Source organism: Crotalus tigris, unplaced genomic scaffold (assembly GCF_016545835.1).
Source record: "Crotalus tigris isolate CLP2741 ecotype Arizona unplaced genomic scaffold, ASM1654583v1 scf7180000018301.7375997, whole genome shotgun sequence".
NCBI lineage: Eukaryota > Metazoa > Chordata > Lepidosauria > Squamata > Viperidae > Crotalus > Crotalus tigris.
This window is the reverse complement of record NW_024096931.1, coordinates 6192904-6206131: the sequence shown is the minus strand read 5'-3', so window position 1 is coordinate 6206131 and position 13228 is coordinate 6192904. Positions and strand designations below refer to the sequence as shown.

General features: G+C 45.7%; 1 protein-coding gene across 3 annotated transcripts in view; it reads right to left on the bottom strand.

Annotated features, from left to right (window-relative positions):
* Window positions 1-3832: 3832 nt before the first annotated feature.
* RHOT2 (ras homolog family member T2) overlaps window positions 3833-13228 on the bottom strand; it is a 36994-nt gene continuing 27598 nt past the window's right edge. For all 3 annotated transcript variants that reach the window (XM_039349848.1, XM_039349847.1, XM_039349849.1), the window contains 2 exons: window positions 11567-11769; window positions 3833-6859 (listed from right to left, as the gene is read on the bottom strand). In XM_039349848.1, the coding sequence (XP_039205782.1) occupies window positions 6742-6859; window positions 11567-11769 (321 nt within the window). In that variant the 3' untranslated portion in view covers window positions 3833-6741. The remainder of the gene's footprint in view (window positions 6860-11566; window positions 11770-13228) is intronic.

The following is a 13228-nucleotide window of genomic DNA, read 5'->3' as shown; positions in this document are numbered from 1 at the left end:
GAAGGTGGGTGGACTTCAATTCCAAGATTCCCCAGCCAGCGTGTTCTTGACGGCAGGAGTCAAAAGATGAAGGATGCATGCTGGCCGGGGAATTCTGGGAGTCAAAGTCCACCCCTTTTCAAATTGAGAAATTTGAAGATCCGAAAACTCTTTGGCAGTCACTTGTCCCTTGGTGTTCCTCACTTCGCCATGCTACCTGATATGCTTAATCATGGCTTGCAGTGGATTTAACCATGGACTGCCAAAGAAGCCACCACTACTAACGAGTAGGCTGGCTTGGTCGCTCAACAGTGAGAAACTGGTGAAGCGGGCACAGCTGCGCCTGCATTTTCTGCGCCGCATGAGAAAAGCACATCTTCCTTCCCCTGTCCTGACCACTTTCTACAGGGGGACGATCGAAAGCATCCTGTCATACAGCATCACAGTCTGGTTTGGAGGCATCCCTGCTTCAGACAGGAAGGTGGTGCAGAGTGGTGAGAATGGCCAAAAAGATCATTGGCAATTCCCTCCCTCCCATCCAGGACATAGCACAGAAGCGCTGCTTGTGCAGGGTCTGTAAGATTATCTGGGACACCACACATCCACTTCATGACCTGTTTTCCTTGTTACCTTATGGGAGGAGGGGGCTTCGTGGTATCCGAAGCAGAACATCCAGATTCAGCCATAGTTTCATTCCATACAGCATTAACCTTGTGAACTCTCAAGCTTCCTCCTTCCGTTATATATTCAAGATGGACACTATTTAATATTTATTTGCTACGTATATGTAGGGATGTGGGTCTATACATATATTGTTCATAGTATGTTTAGGTGTGTGTCATGTATGTGTTTCACTTTGAGAGCGGGCAACTTTCATTTTTGATGTGTGCCGTTGTGCCCACAGTAAAAAAATGACAATAAAGGTTATCTTATCTTATCTAAAGAAGTTGATGCTACTCACCTAACTACAAACAATAGCTTGCCAATTACCATGGCTAGCTTGCATACTTCATTAAGCACAATGCAGTGTTGGGTTTTGACTGATGATGGTTTACTGCAACGGTTTTCAACCTGCTCTTCAGCACGGACCCTCTTTAAATATCTTCTGTGCCCATGGACCATGGCCATGGGCTACTAAGACTTCACTCAAGATTTAAATTGTAACATTTCTTCAAGCCTTCACAGCCCCTCCTGTGACATTGTGCCCCCCCCCAGTTGAGAACCACTGATTTACTCTGTAGTGCCAACGCTATCAAGGGATACTCCTTTAGCAAACTCAAACTTGGCTTGATTTAGTCCCTTCAGCAGTCTGAGATCACGGCCGTCTAACTTGCTTATAGCTGTGAAAGGCAGAGTTTGCAGCAGTCCGCTGTGATGATGAGAAGCTCAGTTTGGCAGTGGGTGAATGATGTTCCTAGCTGGTTAACATTCATCTGTGAAATGGAGATAGGAGAGACCGTGGCTTCCAGCAGCTGATTCAAAGGCTGTAAAGCTGAGTCTGAATATTCATATTGCTCCATGCATATTCACATGCGCCAGGAAATTAGCAGTTTTGGAAGTGGGGTGCTGATGGAGAAGTAAAATTCTGTTGTCGTTTTTCTTCTGGAAGAATGCAAACACATGGAGGAGGCAACAAAAGTGCTTGGGGTTTGCCCGCACATGCCTAATAAATTTCTAGGTGAGAGTTGTCTTTCTAGAACTAAGGAGAAACTTCCTAAACAGAATAATTAACCAGTGAAGTGGAAGTTGCCTTCAGAAGTTGTGGACGCTCCATCACTGGAGGTTTTTAAGAGACTGGACAGCCACTTGTCTGAAATGGCATACAGTCTCCTGCTTGAGCAGGGGGTTGGACTAGAAGACCTCCAAGGTCCCTTCCAACTCTATTCTGTAACTACTTAATGGACTTCAGACCAGCAAGGAGCTGAAAAAAGCTTGCCAAGTGTCCAGGACGAAATGACTTTTGCTTGACTCTTGAAAAACGTTCATTTTTGCCAGTAGCGGTTTGGTGGCTGGCTGGGAATGCAGCCAAATTCCATTGCCTCCTCCGAACGTCACGGTCCCTTTGCCTGCCATTGTGTGTAGGGCCCACATCACACCCTAATGAAACTTGATTTGCTCGGGCAGAACCAACATTAAAGAGTGGCCACAATGACATCATGGTTGCTGCAAATCCTTCTCGTTTTTCCCCCCTTGGGTGCCTGAGGGCGAGGATTATAAATGTTGACCAAACATGGAGCGTGGTCAACCATGGTACAATAACATAACTCTTTGCATTGGAGTAACTAAATCACGAAGTAACCAGATAGTACGTTTCATGAACCTAGTTCAGTGATGGCGAACCTTTTAGAGACCGAGTGCCCAAACTGCAACCCAAAACCCACTTATGCATTGTCGGGTGCTGGGTGGGTGTGGCCCATTGGCTAGATGTGGCCAATTGGGTGGGCATGGCTGTGGTGGTAACGGCAGACTGGGTGGGACTAAAACGTTCAATCAATCAATCCCAACTTTGCAAGATCTTTTTTTTCCCCGCAAGTTGAAATTGACTGATTGATTGAACTTTTTTTATTTTTGCGCACAGCGGCGGAGGCCTAAAGTGAAAAGGTTTTATAAAACCCAGCTGAAGGCCTAGGACTGGGGCGACGGCGCACGTGCCCACAGAGAGGGCTCCGAGTGCCGCCTTTGGCACCCGTGCCATAGGTTCGCCACCACTGACCTAGTTCATGGGGTTAGACCAGGGGTAGGCAACCTTGGCTCTTTTATGACTCGTGGACTTCAACTCCCAGAATTCCTGAGTCAGCATGGGGGCACAACGGCACACATCAAAAATGAAAGCTGCCCGCTCTCAAAGTAAAACACATACATGACACACACCTAAAGATACTATGAACAACATACGTATAGACCCACACCCCTACATATACGTAGCAAATGAATATTAAACACTGTCCATCTTGAATATATAACGGAAGGAGGAAGCTTGAGAGTTCACAAGGTTAATGCTGTATGGAATGAAACTGTGGCTGAATCTGGATGTTGTGCTACGGATACTACGGAGCCACCTCCTCCCAGAAGGTAACAAGGAACACAGGTTGTGAAGAGGATGTGTAGTGTCCCAGATAATCTTACGGACCCTGCACAAGCAATGCTTCTGTGTGATATCCTGGCTGGGGAATTCTGGGAGTGGTAGTTGTCTTAAAGTTCTTAAAGTTTTCATGGGTGGACACCCCTACTCTAAAAGTGAGTTTGTGTAATTATCCATCTCTTTTCTCAAGGTAGCTCTAAGAAAAATGGCTGTCTCAACCTCTGCTTGATTTTTCTCTGCTTTCTCGCCTCCCTTGGATCTTTGCCAACGTAAAATCGTTGATGCATTCACCGGAGCAAAACAACTCATCGGTTTTTAAAATGGGTAGAGCCACTTAATTTTAGATGCTGTTTTAAATCTGGGCACATGGCTTTTTACAAGCACTTTTTGATTGAAACGAAAACCTCAAAACCTTTAAAACTTAGGCACCCAAAGACATAAAAAGCTCTCCGGTTTTACTTTTATGGTGACCTGGTGATCGGGCTGCTTCGTCTTAAAACCCTTGATTGGCCTACATGCGTGTCTTAAAAAGGTTGCCTGCCTTTCAAGAAAGCTAGCAGTAAAGCTATCCATTTGGGTTTTCTATTTTTAAATCGTTAACGGGCCTGGGATTTGAATTACGGAATCCACGCTCCATTTTAGACATATAACAGCAGGCTGGCCGGTACAGATGGACATTATTTATGAAAGCTGTAAATATCCAGAGACAGCCCTTTCCTTGTCTTATCTCCCAAGCCAAAGCCCCCACTAAAGCAGACACGAGAATTTGTCTTTTGTCTGCAACCATCTGGTGCATAAAAATTTATTCAGGTTCACAGCAGCGACTAAACGGAGATGTAGCCTAAGGGGACCCCCTTGGGGGAGAACCACCCCATTGCTCGGTGAAGAGGCTTTCCCTGCAAAGATGTCTGCTGAGAATTTACTCCAGGTAGTGAATCCACAAATGCAGTGGGAGTGGTGATGGAGAAGGAGGAGGAGAAGAAGACGAAAATATTAAAATTGACCTTGAGTTCATCTCTGGGTACAAAGGGAAATCTGGAAATCTCCAGGGAATCCCAAAGGGATTAAAAAAGAGTCCACATGCAGTACGACTGGACTATGCCACTCAGATCAGCGAGGGTTAAGGACCATTTCTTTTGAAACTGGCCCTGTGTTAAGAGTTGAGGTCCCGGGGGCAAAGGTCATAAAGCTGGGCCTAGTCCAGGCCACTTTCTAGTGCAAGAAGTAAATATTTGAGGAAACCCCATTTTTTTTTTAAACGCTCTGCAAAAGTCGCTCTAAGTTTCTCCTAATGTGCTTCCTTTCCAGGTGGAGCAGTGCCCCCCCCGCTACCGGTATTTACCATGAATATTCCACACCTTGTTTCATGGTCCCTATCTGGTTCTCTTTCTGCTCATCAGCATGAAAGATCCAGATTAGATCCTTTTAAAAAGATCAGGTCTTTTTCAAAAGCAAGATTCAAGGCTAGTAACCATCCAGATAGGGTGCCCACGGGCGCCTCCAGTTCTGTTTCCCCGATTTTTTTCTCCATTGATTACACAACGTACTGGTGAACAATGGTTTAGACCAGAGGCGTCCAATCTTCGCCAGTTGAAGACTTTGTGGACTTCAATTCCCAGAATTCCCCAGCCAGCATGGCTGGCTGGGGAATTCTGGGAGTTAAAAGGCCACAGGTTTTTTTTAACTGGCCAAGGTTGGACACCCCTGGTTTAGACTTGCCAGCTGCTGGCAACATGAAAAGCAGTTTTTTTCTTTTAAAAAAAAGGACAATAAATGCAAACAAGAGTTCCCAAAGCCTATTTTGACTGCGTCTTACCCAAAGCCCTTTATACAACTGCCTGAATTAATGATCCCTGTAGAAAGGGGAAAGGTGAGGATCTAAAAACAGTGTGGGGACGATACTTGTTTAAAGTTATGTAGAAAAACATGAGGTCAAGAACGGGAGCAGAACACTGACGGAGTTATTTCCTTGGCATTAAGACCAATAGCGGAGCTTCTCTTAAGTAAATTAACCTACCTTAAAACCACCTTACAAGGAAAAGCGAACGTTAGCCTAGGGGTTATAAGAGATGCAACCGAGTTGCAGAGTTTTTGATGTATTTCAGTTCACAGACTTGGTGGCAGAGGTCACGACCGTGGAGGTGGCTGCCTCCTGCTTCCCCACATGTGGTCTGCTGCATAGTGGCCCCCTGCATTTCTGGCCCGTGGGGTAACCTGGACTTTTAACAGAGCTCCATCAAAGCAACAGAAGGCTGCCATCTTAAAACCAACAACGGTCTGGCTGAGAATGGGAAGCTCCAAGTTGCAGGCGCAGAGAAGGGATTCAGAAGAAAAAAAAGAACCAATTGTTGAAGTGTGCAAGAATTGCAAAGTTAAAAAACAAGACAAATCATTCTTCTCTTTTATAAGTCCTTTCTGAGATGTTTATGGGACGGCGTAAAACCTGGGGGCTTTTCCCCCCTTTGAATTGTGAACGTATTTATCCAGCTCAGTTTTGGAGCCAAAGGCAAAGTTAAAAAGTTTGGAAGATGGCTCTGAGAAGGAGCCCTAACCTGCTAGACCACCGTGGCAGAGATCCATCATCAGAGGGGGCCTCATTGATACTACTCCCCTCCTATCTCCAAGCAAGAATTTAAGATACAGGAAGAATCCTGGAGCATGGGGAAGAAGTGGCAGGTAAAAAACACCCCATCACGTATTACTTTTCCACGTGCTGCATTGCTGAATACACGAAGAGGGGGTGTTCCTATAAGGATCCAAGAATACTTGTGGTAAGGGGGACAGGTCCAAGTTGCTTCCTCAACTGGCTCCCCAGTTGCTGGAGCAGACAACCTCCCACGACTCCCCAAATCCTGAATAGTGAGTGTGAAGTGACAGAAAGAAGCTTCCAAGCTGCCCCAGAAAACACACAGGTGCCTTACCATGGGTGTGCAATAAGATTAATGTTTGTTATCCAGAGAGAAGGTCAATCATAGTTCTCCATCCTTCCATATCCGTGGAGATTCCTTTCTTCTGTGTGTGATCCGCCCCCAAGAAGAGGACCTGGGCGACATCCCATTTTAGAAAAAGGGTTCAGAAAGTCCCAGAAAGCTTCGTAGTTTCCCCCCCACAGGAGCTCAAAGGCATCGTTCCAAGCAAGAAGATGAAGTAGAAGATCCAGAGACACTGCAGAGGGCCAACAGCCTCAGCTCTCCCCAAGACACGTCTATTTAAAAACATTTACCAGACTGCAGGAGCTTCAGCTTCTGACGAACAGCCAAAAGGGTTTTTTTTTAAAAAAAAAAACACAAAAAAAAAACTGGGGGAAGCTAAGATAATTTGTAGGAGCTGAACGGCCCAGAAGATCTCTCATGCTATGGCTTGCAGGACTGGGGACATTCCCTGAGTGAGAAAAATGCAAGTCTTGCCCATGCCGGCTAGCTGACGGTGATGGTTTCTGCTGATGCTGGTGCAACGGTGGTCGTCCAGCCCCGTCTGCAACACTCACCCACCCCACCGGCAGAAGCCAAGGGGGTGGAATGTCCTTCAGATGGCCTCTGTCTTCCCCTGGCACACTTCTTCCGGGTCTTGCAACGTGCTCGGGGCAAATGAAGTTGGTTTCTTGGACATGGGTGGAAAAAAAAAATACAACCTAGAGCAGAGAGGAACACAAAGAGAGAGTCCCGTGTCCTCGCCGCCCTCTACTTGTTCTTCATCACTGCTTTGTAGAGACTGATTCCCACAATGGTGGCTACTGCAGCTCCCAAGGCAATCCGGATCCAGAAGGACGAAGCACCCAACTCGATGTCGTTCAGATGCCTGCAAGAGAAAGGGAGCAGATGTGGCTTGAGGACATCGGAGAGAATTACACGTTCCTCATCCTGTGCGTTTGACACCCGAGGTCACAATTAAGGAGCTTGTCAGCTGCCTCTCTTCGCCTTCTTTGAACATTGGGAGGAACTGCCATAACCAACGGGGGAGGGGGCACTTGGGAGGGGAAGAGTGCTGGAGGTGTGAAGGAATCTTGTGGGAAATTGGGGGTGGTGCTTATGGACACTGACAAGAACTGGAGGTGCTAAAACGAGCCCTCTTCCTCCTTTTCAAGGACGACAGCCCTGGGAAAGGAATTTGCTATGGCGCTGGAGGCACCACACTCCCAAACATCGGAATGGGACCTGATTGTGCTGCTCTTCCAGGGGGGAGAGCTTTGGACATTGGGGATGTCAATGCTGCTAACATTGGATGTTCTTGCTTTGACAACATATGGAGATGCAGCCTTTTTCTTTCTTATGCTTTCCTCTTAGAATTAGATGATACTGGGGGAGGAGGAAGAGGAATGTGATGGGAGTTAGTTAAGACTTAACAATATCATATTAGTGTGTGAATTCAGGGCTTTTGAAGTAAGAGATGATAAGAAATGGCGGGATGGAGTAATGGAGGGAAAGCCTGCATTTCAAACTAATTGGAGAATATGATTTATTTGACTGTAAATTAGAGGAGGGAATTATGCTTTGATACTATGTGTTCAGGGGAGGGGATTTCAGAGTTTGGCTTCAACTATGTTAGCGCCGAAGCTATGCTACTCCCATAAAGATTCTTTAAGGTAAACAATGCCTCAAAGTTCTTTGAAGAGTTTCATCTGTCAAAACCAGGACAATATGATTTTTGTGTGGTTTTCCTTCAGAGCCTGCCTTGCTCAAGCTGCACTCAACGCCTCTAGTAAAAGTGCCTTTTCTAACAGCTATGGAGTCAAGGATCGTCCTCTCCCTGGGAGCAAGTTGGGGCCAGCCCAACAGAGCTCGTCAACAACTCGAACGCTTTGCCACTCTTTTATTTCTGAAGGTGAACCTCGGAGCGAATCTGAGGCACGGGTTAAGTGCTGCGGGATTTTTGAACACAAAACTAGAAGAGTAGATCTTGTTGATCAAAGTGACTGAGGAAAGCCAATAAGGGATGCTACTGTGTTTCCCTGAAAATAAGATCAGGTCTTATATTTAGTTTTGCTCTAAAAGAACCATTAAGGCTTATTTTGGGGGTGATGTCTTATGTTTTCATGTACAGCAGGCAGCCAGTGCATGGGGCCGACGGGCGTATTTAAGTTAGTATTGTGGTTGCTGGGTGGTGGTGGGGGAGTCCCAGCGGCCCAGAAGCTTGAGGGCTGGACTGGGCCGGGAGCCCACCGCCCAGGACAGCCTACTCTGGTCCCACCCCTCTCCATTGGAGACCCCTGGATCGTTCCCCAGCCCTGTCCAGGCCGCCACAGGTACCTCCCAATGAGAGAAACATTAAGCTGGTCACACACACAACCCGGCAACCACAACACTACTGTAAACTGGGGCTTATTTGGGGGGTAGGGCTTATATTACGAGCAGCTTGAAAAATCATGCTAGGGCAGTGGTGGCAAACCTATGGCACAGGTGCCAGAGGCGGCACTCAGAGCCCTCTCTGTAGGCATGCGCACCATTGCCCCAGTCCTAGGCCTTCAGCTGGTTTTATAAAACCTTTTTGGTTTAGGCCTCCGCCGCCGTGTACAAAAAAAAAAAGGTTCAATCAGTCAATTTCAACTTCTTGCGGGAAAAAATTTTTTTTGCAAAGTTGGAATTGATTGATTGAACTTTTTAGTCCCACCCAGTCTGCTGTTACCATCGCAGCCATGCACACCCAATGGGCCACACCCACCCAATGGGCCACACCCAGCCAATGGGCCACACCCACCCGGTACCCAACGATGCATAAGTGGGTTTTGGGTTGCAGTTTGGGCACTCGGTCTCTAAGGGCAACCAACATTTGAAGACAGCAATGTCCACATTTTGGATATTTGGACCATTAGTTTGAAAGAGGGGTAAAAGAATCCATCTATGTTAGAACTGAACACCCCTCCCTCAACAGAGAGGGAAGAATAAAATGCCGCCTATCTCCAGTTTACAACGTAGCCCTTGAAGCAGTTCCAAGAAGATTCTACAACCAATTGCACCTGATTCAGGTGACCCTAAGAACACAGATAAACCCTCAAGTGGCCTCAACAACTCTCAGAGTACTAACGACCAGATGACTGCAAAGATTTACAACCCTTCCATCCCCCTATCACCCAGTCTCAACTGTCAGTACCTATCCTTCCATCTCCCCGCCATCAGAACTGATGAAGCTTCTTGAATGAGAAGTGAAACAATTATTTCTTCTTCTTCTTCTTCTTCTTCTTCTTCTTCTTCTTCTTCTTCTTCTTCTTCTTCTTCTTCTTCTTCTTCTTCTTCTTCTTCTTCTTCTTCTTCTTCTTCTTCTTCTTCTTCCTCTTCTCCCTTCTCTTTTTCTTCTCCTTCTTCTCCTCCTTTTTCTTCTCCTTCTCCTCTTCCTCTTCTTCTCCTCCTCCTCCTTTTTCTACTCCTCCTCCTCCTCCCTCAAGAAAAAACAGCCCGGTTGCCTTTTGAATTAAAAAACCCAAAATAGCATCTTTGAGGCAACCAGCTTAATGGTCAAGATGTGACCCACTGCCCTTGTTAAGAAGACCCCAGCAGCGATGGAAAAGCAGCCTTGCTGCAGATCTTTGTCTCCAACGGCTTCCAGAATTTCATTCACTTCCAAGCTTTGTAACTATTCAGGTCAATGCCCTGTTTTTGTGACGCTTAATGGCCTTGAAAGAACAGACAAATGCAAGGAGGACAAGAAAAGACTGGCCCACTGGATGAAAATGGAAAATGAGAGCTAAATAGGGCATTTGTATCTGGAGGCGGCGTCTCCTCTAAAGAAGGGTATTTTATTTACAGTGGGTGCAATGGGAAAGGATGGGCTTCTTTGTCTCACTGGGTGCCATTTCTCTGCATCACACCATCCAGAACAAAAATGCGCTGAGCCTGTGCTCAAAAGGCATGAAAAGGGGGTTGAGGAAGAGGAGAGGAGGGATAAAATGAGGAGGAGGAGCAGGGGGAGGAGGAGGAAGGTCCTCACATTCAATACAGGTAGTTCTCGACTTACAATAGTTTGTTCAGTGACCGTTTGAAGAAAAGTGATTTATGATCGTTTTTCACACTTAGGACCGTTGCAGCATCCCTTATGGTCAGGGATCAAAATTCAGAAGCTTGGTTCGTTATTTATGACGGCCGCAGTGTCCCGGGGACACACAACTCACCCTTTTGTGACTTTCTGGTGAGCAAAGTCAATGGGGAAGCCAGATTCATCTAACAACTACATCACTAACTTTAACAACTGTGGCAAGAAAGGTCGTACAATGGGACAACATTCACTCAGCCAATGCCTCCCTTAGCAGCAGGAATTTTGCAGCTCAATTGCAGCCGTTAAGTCGAGGGCTACCTGTGTGGTCTTTATGGACAACCTGGCTTTTGGCATCTGTGCCCAGGCTGTGATATGTTTCCGCAATAGGACATTCTGAGTATTAAAAGAACCGAGATAAAATTAGACCCTTTTGAAGGAATGGCTGTTATGAATCACCCACTCCTCTTTTCTCCTTCACTACAAATTCCTCTTTTAACACACGGACCCCCTTCCCCCCCTCCTCTCTCTCCTCTCCAGGATGTATCAGAAATGATTAAAAACTGGAACAGAAGGAGAGCAAGCTCTGAATACAAGGACTGAGATCAACCTGCTCTTAGCGCGGTTGTTGGTTTGAATGGAATATAAATAATGGATTCTCCACCCCAACACACACACACACACACACACACACACACGCAAAAGGGCTGTGCCTTTTCTTTCTTTCTTTTTCTCCTTGTCCCACACTTTTCCTTTCCCTTTTTCCTCCCTTATTTTCCTACTATTTTCTTCTGTATTTTTGTATTCTATATTATAAACTAATAAATAAAACATGTTCGAAAAAGCTTGATTCAGTCTTCCGTCCTTCTGAGGTCGGTAAAATGAGGATCCAGATTGTTGGGGGCAAAATGCCGACTTCTGTAAACTGCTTAGAGAGGGCTGTAAAGCACTGTGAAGCGGTATATAAGTCTAAGTGCTATTACTATGGCTATTGTTATTGCTATTCCTTCCTTCCTTCCTTCCTTCCTTCCTTCCTTCCTTCCTTCCTTCCTTCCTTCCTTCCTTCCTTCCTTCCTTCCCTCCTTCCTTCCTTCCTTCCGATTCTGACTGGCTCAAGGTGGACTCAGCCTTCCATCCTTCCATGGTTGGTAAAATGAGGACCCAGATTGTTGGGAGGCAATATGCCGATTCTGTAAACTACTTAGAGGCTGTAAAGCACTGTGAAGTGATATATAAGTCTAAGTGCTATTGCCCTTCCTTCCTTCCTTCCTTCCTTCCTTCCTTCCTTCCTTCCTTCCTTCCTTCCCTCCCTCCCTCCTTCCGATCCTGACCCGCTCAAGGTGGACTCAGCCTTCCATCCTTCCGAGGTCGGTAAAATGAGGACCCAGATTGTTGGGGCAACAGGCTGACTCTGTAAACCGTTTAGAGAGGGCCATAAAGCACTGTGAAGAGGTATATAAGTCTAAGTGCTATTACTATTTGCACAGATCCTCTGATCGTAACACAGATCTCTGTGTTCGGAATCAAGGAAGAAACACTTACGGAAACGTGGCAGCCGTGGCTAGTTTGGTGTAGACTGTGGTGGTAAGAAGTTCCTGGCTGACGCAGGAGAAACAAAACGGGGGAGGCAAGCGATGTTTGTAGCAGAACTCGGCTGGGGAGAGGCCGTGCGGAGGGGATGTTTCTGGCAAATCAGTTTTGGAGCCCACAAAGAGACAAGGAATCTGGCTGTCCATGTAGTGTTGCTGCAGAGGGCAAGGAAGAAGGGGGGGGGGTTATTTATGGCGTGGCCTATCAGACATGGGCTTGCAGTATATCATTAACCCCTCACCTAGATCAGTGGTTCTCAACCTGTGGGTCGGGACCCCATTTGGGGTCGAATGACCATTTCACGGGGGTCACCAAACAACGCAGTCCGCCATTTTTTCCCCCCTTTTCCTTAGCTGTGCTACTCCCTTTTATTCTATTGGCTTTTGAAAGCCAATAGAATAGACTCTCTTGAATAGAGTCTAATTCTATTGGCTTTCAAAAGCCAATAGGAATTGTCCAGGCTGTCTCTGCCCTGCTGAGCCCGCCAAAAGTCCCAATCTGCAAACGGTGCTGCACCAGTTGAGTAGTCCTCGACTTACGACCGGTTGGGGGGTCACGGCATTAAAAAGGTTGAGAACCACTGACCTAGATTAAAAAGAGAGAGAAAAAAAATAATGTTAAGGAGATCTGTATTCAGATACTCGTGCCTAGGCAAGCTAATCCTGGAAATGCAACATCGTTTATGTGGAAAAAAAATCAGATACAGGACTGGGATGGGAACCCTCAACTTACACGACCACCGTTGAGCCCAGAACTGATGTTGCTACGTGAGAAATTTGCTCAATCAGTTTCTGCCCCATTTGACCACTTTTCTTTTTTTTTTTTTTTATTGAAATTTTTCAAAAGTTTTACAAATAAAAATCCACCCCCCCCTCCCCAACCACCCCACCCCCCCCCGACTTCCCAGAACTGAATATAGGATTATTTAACAAATATTTTAAAAATAACATTTGCAATTTATAAAATAATTAATAATAATAATAAAAATCACAGTAATAATATATATAGGAATAATATATACTGGAAGAAAGTAGACGGGAATAATAATACCAATCATTACAAATTATAAAAAGGCTAAATAATATTTTTCCATATCCAAATTATGTTGACCACCGCAAAAAATTTTTCTTGAGATTGCTCCTTTAAGAAAGCCGAAATCTTTGCCATTTCTGTATGAAACCATTCTTGTAAAGTAGGCGATTCCTTCTTCCAATATTGTCCTATTAACAACCTAGCGGCTGATAACCTCCTTAGCATCACAGTCAATAACAATACCTAGTAAAAATAATTGCGGAGTAAATTTTACCCTCCTTTTAAAAATTCTTTGAATATTCCACCACCATTTGACCACTTTTCTTGCCCCATGTGTTCAGTGGAATCACTGTCGTTGTTAAATTGGTCACCTGGTGGTGAAGGGAACTCCCCATTAACTTTGCTTGTCCCAAGATCACTCAAATGACCACAGGACCCCAGGAGGCTGCATACATATGAACCAGTTGCCAAACATCTGAATGTAAATCACGTAACCGTGGGGAGGGTGCAACGGTCGTAAGTGTGAAAAATGGTCCTAAGTTCCTTTTTTTCCAGGGCCGTTGTAACTTCGAACGGACACTA